Here is a 5,390-nt window from a genome sequence, read left to right as displayed (position 1 = left end):
CGGACTATCTGCGTATGTGTGTCTTGGTAGCTACTAATGTAAACTAACATGCATACACGCAGCGTACCTTGAGTAACGTGGCGTTCCGCGGCTTCTGTTTTGAAAACGAGGGCAAAATGAAATTTTGAGCGGTGCATTTAAGTACGATGTGTAGACCACATACAGTGTGTACACCACATAAAGTCAGTTTTGGCCAATCGACGCCGCCTTCGCTGCGCAGTAGAACGCGCGTATTTGCGTTACATTTTAGAACCCTAGCCGCGGACGGAAGGACGCAGAGCACAGGGGTAAGATGCTCTCAGTTTTATTCATCCAATCAAAATATGTTTTGCAAGTCGTACGAGTTTTTGTGTCGCAGATTTTACTATCGGAATTGTGTTATCAACTCCGGCTTTTTGTGTCGATGTCTGTACGTGCATTTATTATTTGGCTGCTTTTTAAAATGAGCATTTCGAAAACTGTTATGAAAGGGTAAACGAAATCGCTGGATTATCACGGGACTTTGGATAAAATCCAGAGAGCGGGTGCAAAATTATCCCCCCTTCTGTGACACCACCTTCTTTTCCCGCTTAAGTACGGGAGCATCATTTTACCGGTATCCCCTTTTCTCTCATTCCAGAATCAGCCGGCTCAAAGAGATATGGTGAAGCCCTTCTGCGCGATTGTTGGTGTGGCGGGAAGCGCGTTCGAGGTGGACATAGACGAGAGTGCGTCGGTTTCCGCGTTAAAGAAGGCGGTGAAGGAGGAGAACGCATCGACGATCACATGCGACGCCAAGAACCTGCAGCTCTTCCTGGCGAAGAAGAAGAAAGGCGCTGGGGTGTGGCTAACGGAGAACGACGTGAAGGACGGTGTCAGTGACACGAGTGATTTGAAGCTATTGGGCGTTGCAGGAGCGCCGCTCAGCTTGGTTGGCTTGTCGGAGAAGGACGTCAAGTTCGTACCCACGCTAGAGGATGTCGAGTCGATGAACACACCTGTTCACGTGCTGGTGGTGGTTCCGGAGCAAGACGGTACTATCTCAAAAGAGATGTCTGCAGCGACAACGCCACTGACTGTAGAGCAAGTGGAGATGTCAATGAATAAGGTTCTCAGGGAACGAGATGAGAAGGCGTCTGCGTATTCGTTTTCTGATCTGAATACTGCGATGGAAGAGCGAATTGTCAAGAAGATGCGCTTGACCGAAAATATTCCTGATGTCAAGGAGCCAGTCGATACTTCCATCGCCGGTTATTCGTGGATTCCAAAAATCGTGGAGAGCGAGGAAAGTCAAAGGGCTGGGTACATGGCGTACTTGCAGCAGCATTTGAAGACGCTGATAGATCGAGGAGACTTCTTGTTGGATGACATTGCGGGCGATAAATCAGTTCTTAACATCGTGGACCCAAGACTTCCGTTTGCTATGAAAGGCACAGCTGATGTATTGCTCATCAATCGAACAGCGAAAAACCCACTGATTAAGCTGGCTGGGGTCAGCTTGGTGATCGAGCTCAAGAAGAAAGTCGAACCGGGCCATGTTCCTCAAGCAATTGGTCAACTTGTGAGCTGCAGCATGAAGGCGCCTCTCAATTGCTATCCGCTGAGTTTGCTGACGGATTTAAACGACCACTGGCATTTCTCTTGGTTCAGCGACAAGCACGTTCTGACCCAAGTTACGCTGAAGTATCCAAAGAACGCGTTCAGATTTATCGAAGCAGCCGTACTGGGACGAACGGATTCTGCCCCACCTCCTCCGTCATTCATGCCTGGATCTTTCAAGACAATCAAGGTTGATGACTTCTTGCCCCAGCCGGTTGATGCTCGTGCAGAGGAGATGATGGAACGATACGAGTTGATGGCAGATGTGGTGGAACCAGAGTTTCTCATGGCGAGGCGGATGGATTATGCGCGACAGTTAGTCCAGTCGATGCCTATGTACTCTTACATGTATACGTAGTTCGTTGTTTCGATCTTTACGAGGCACTATCGTGAATGAACTTTTATCGCTGTGTTGTATGTGCCAATGCTTGCCTAGGACTACATGTACCAGCTTTTTAACTTTTCCATCCTGATAAATATAAAATTAATAATAAACAAAGATGGAGGTAAATTCACATGAGCAATACCAAGAGTGCATGAATGCAGCGCAGAAGCGCTACTACCAGCGCACACGCGAAGCGCGCAAAAAAGCAATCCGACCAAATTCGCGTTATGCTCTTACAAAATGAGGTCGAAATAACATGAAATTTGTATTTTGAGTTTTGTATTTTGAGTGACTCACTAAATAGGTAGCGCCCCTTCTGTGACATCACCTTCTTTTCCCGCTTAGGTACGGGTGATACATTTTCAACTCCCCCTCCCTTTTTCCACATTCCAGAATCCATCGCCTCATGTAGAGATGGTGAAGCTTTTCTGTTCTATTGTTGGTGTGGCGGGAAGCGCGTTCTCCGTGGAAGTAGACGAAGGCAAAACTGTGGATGACTTGAAGGAAGCGATCAAGGCGAAGAAGGCCAACGACTTCAAAGAGGTTGATGCAGACAAGCTGCAGCTCTTCCTGGCAAAGAAGGACGAGGGTCGCGGTCCGTGGCTGACTGAAGAAGAAGTAAAAAAGGATGTGATTGATACGACTGGTCTGAAGCTGCTGGGAGCGGCACGAGCAAGGCTTCGATGTGTGGGTTTGTCGGATGTGGATGTCGGTGGAGTGGATGAAGACGAAGAAGTAGAAGGGAGGGGTCCTGTGAACATGCTGGTGGTGGTTCCGGAGAGTGCAGTTGGTTCAGCATTATCGCAGCCAGCGAATAGCGCTACAATTCCGAATATCGCCTGGTATGGCACGCGTGGATCGATTGTGGAAGGAGAAGGCATTGATCTGAAAGATCCACGAACGCTTTCTCGAGCCACTCTCACCGCGGATATCATCCGCCGACTCGAAGAAACGCATGTCCTGCTGGTGAAAAGCCCACCAATGACTGGGAAAACGTCATTAGCGACGCTTGTGAGCCGATCGTTGGTGGATAGGCATACCATCGACAATAAGAAGATGGTTCTGTTCAACTTATCGGCATTGTCGACACATGAGAACGAGACTTTTGAGGAGAACTTCAAGAAGCAGTGCGAAATGGACTGGAAGAACGCAGTGGCGACGCTTCCAACTCAAGCGAAATGCATGGTGTATTTGGTGGTGGAATCAAGACGTCACGGGCCACGTTAAAACCCACCTTATTGGAGGGTTTAACTTGCAGCATGCGCCGGAACGTTTTCGACTTGTACTGGCACTCCTGAATTTGTGTCTGCTTTTCCCGGCAATTGTGTAAAACTGTCCGGCCTCGGCAGGGACCGAGTTCATGGACATCCATCGCGCCAATGGCGTCAAGGTGCGGTTGAGTCCGATTTTCGTCGATAAGATCTTTCATACGCAAGAAGAGTATCGTCGCGTGAAGCAGATCTACGATTCTTTGAAAGCTTATGGGGTTCCTTGTGCCGATGCAGTTGTCACGGTGGATTCAGACCAATTGAGGTTGACACTTAAGCCCCGCGGCATTGAGATGAAGCCATGCAGCTTGAGTGAACTGTTCGTCGCGCTCGGGAACGTTCTCGAGGCCCTTGTAGTCCTCCATCGCAACGGGTGGATGCACAGAGACATCCGTTGGTCTAACGTGATCAAGCATATCGACCGCGTTGAATGGTTTTTGATCGACTTCGCTGATGCAGCTCAAAGTCCGCAGAAATATCCCAGCGGCGATCACTTGACGCACGACGAACACGCTTCAGATATTTTTATGGAAGGTGGATCCCACACGACTGCGGTTGACTTATGGGCCGTGGGATACCTGGTGAAGACAAGTAAGATTGAACGGGAATGGACTGCGGAGCCCGAAAGAGCGCTTTTCCTAGATCGGTTGATGAACACAGACCCGATTGCTCGGCCGACGGCAGACGAAGCCTTACAGCTTCTGTCACGTTTTTAACGTGAAGCTGCTGAGCAGGGCAAGGGTGTGCGCAAGAAGCACAGACGTGCCTGAATTTTTACATCGCTATGGCACTACCATTACGCCCTGGGACGAAGTACTATGGTACTAACAACAGGAGTAGTCGATGAATGAGCAACACACGTTTACTTCGAATGTATGAAAAATCTCGGTTGACGAGAGAAACTCGTTGACACACGCAGCAGCTATCATGTGGTGCGAATGTGGCCACCGGTTGTCGGATACGCCCGCCTTCACGGCGGCCACCACGATACTATAGTCGGTTAAGTACACCATCGCAGCCTTCTCTATTAATCCCTGAACGCTGGAAATCGTCGCGGTCTGCACCGTCGCCGGCATGTTTGCGTTGAGGGGACGGTGCCAAAGTTGTCAATATCACTCATCGTGATTGTGCCGTAGACTGTGAGTTGAGTGGTAGAATGAAAAGCCGGTCTTTTGCATCTAAATAAGCTCGGAGCAGCGGGAACATCGTGGCACTTGCGCAAACCCGTGCCATTCCACTCCGTTATGTTCGGATTGCTATTCGTGGCGAGCCTGGGCATCACGCGGTTCTTTATCACTTGACGGTTGATGCTGTGGTGGCCATGGTGTTGGTCAGCGACTTGTACGACCACGTGACCGCATAGGCCGAGTTAGCAAACTGACCCTAGAGTATTGAGCGCGAGAGCACGATTACTTCTACGTACTATTAAATGTAGTATATTAGAGCCTTAAGCTGATGCTCCTAGCAGCCAGAGGTGCAAGCATGCAGCTGGTTACTACTACGTAGTGTTAATATCCCGCTACTGATGCCAAGCAACTTGGCAAAACTTCATGCGGACGAGTCGGTGGTGTTGAATTAAGCACGCCCAGTTTCCACGATGGAAAATGGAATCCATCATTCTGACGACCAGACAGTCTGGCAGACTGACCGTCAAGAACTTCTCGAATTGTGGTATCCAGTCACTGCAGTCCAGAGACACTGCCAGTGTGTCCAACAACAAAAAATCGTAGAGGTACTAATGGGTTGTCCGTCAACATGGCGGCTGAATTAAAATGTAATGTGTCACGGTGTACAGTTAGACGGTGGATTAACGATGCTGGCTGACTGCCTGCAGAAGGTCTACTCACTCCAGACTCTCCGGACCACGTCCAAGCAAGCGGGACCTGCGGCCAAGACAGTGACGTTCCAAGTGTGAAGTCGTGAAGCAGCTGGTCGTGGCGGGAATTGGAGCTGGACCGCCACGCACGAGGGATCTGCTAAAAGGTAAGAAGCTCTAAAAACTCTTAGCGAGGTGAATTGAGGAAGTCAGTCGTGGATTTCCTTCTAACAAGCAACACAAGAATATATCAACTTTTACATTACTATCCCAGTAGTGTCGCTAATACTACTACCTCCTACGTCGGCCCAAGATACCCACGACCCCGATTAGCGGAAGACGA

At 49.4% G+C, this 5,390-nt stretch overlaps 1 protein-coding gene and 1 pseudogene across 1 annotated transcript; both read left to right on the top strand.

Annotated features, from left to right (window-relative positions):
- Positions 1 to 640: 640 nt before the first annotated feature.
- On the top strand, positions 641 to 1,936 carry PITG_19340 (Crinkler (CRN) family protein; the record flags this gene model as incomplete). The annotated part of the gene is made up of 1 exon (XM_002997145.1): positions 641 to 1,936. One exon carries the CDS (start codon positions 641 to 643, stop codon positions 1,934 to 1,936), a length of 1,296 nt encoding a protein of 431 aa, XP_002997191.1.
- Positions 1,937 to 2,377: 441 nt separating this feature from the next.
- On the top strand, positions 2,378 to 3,998 carry PITG_19339 (annotated as a pseudogene; the record flags this gene model as incomplete).
- Between the last annotated feature and the right edge of the window lie 1,392 nt (positions 3,999 to 5,390).

The sequence above is a fragment of the Phytophthora infestans genome, genomic scaffold (assembly GCF_000142945.1).
Source record: "Phytophthora infestans T30-4 supercont1.85 genomic scaffold, whole genome shotgun sequence".
Lineage (NCBI taxonomy): Eukaryota > Oomycota > Peronosporomycetes > Peronosporales > Peronosporaceae > Phytophthora > Phytophthora infestans.
This window is presented reverse-complemented; position numbering and strand designations above follow the sequence as displayed.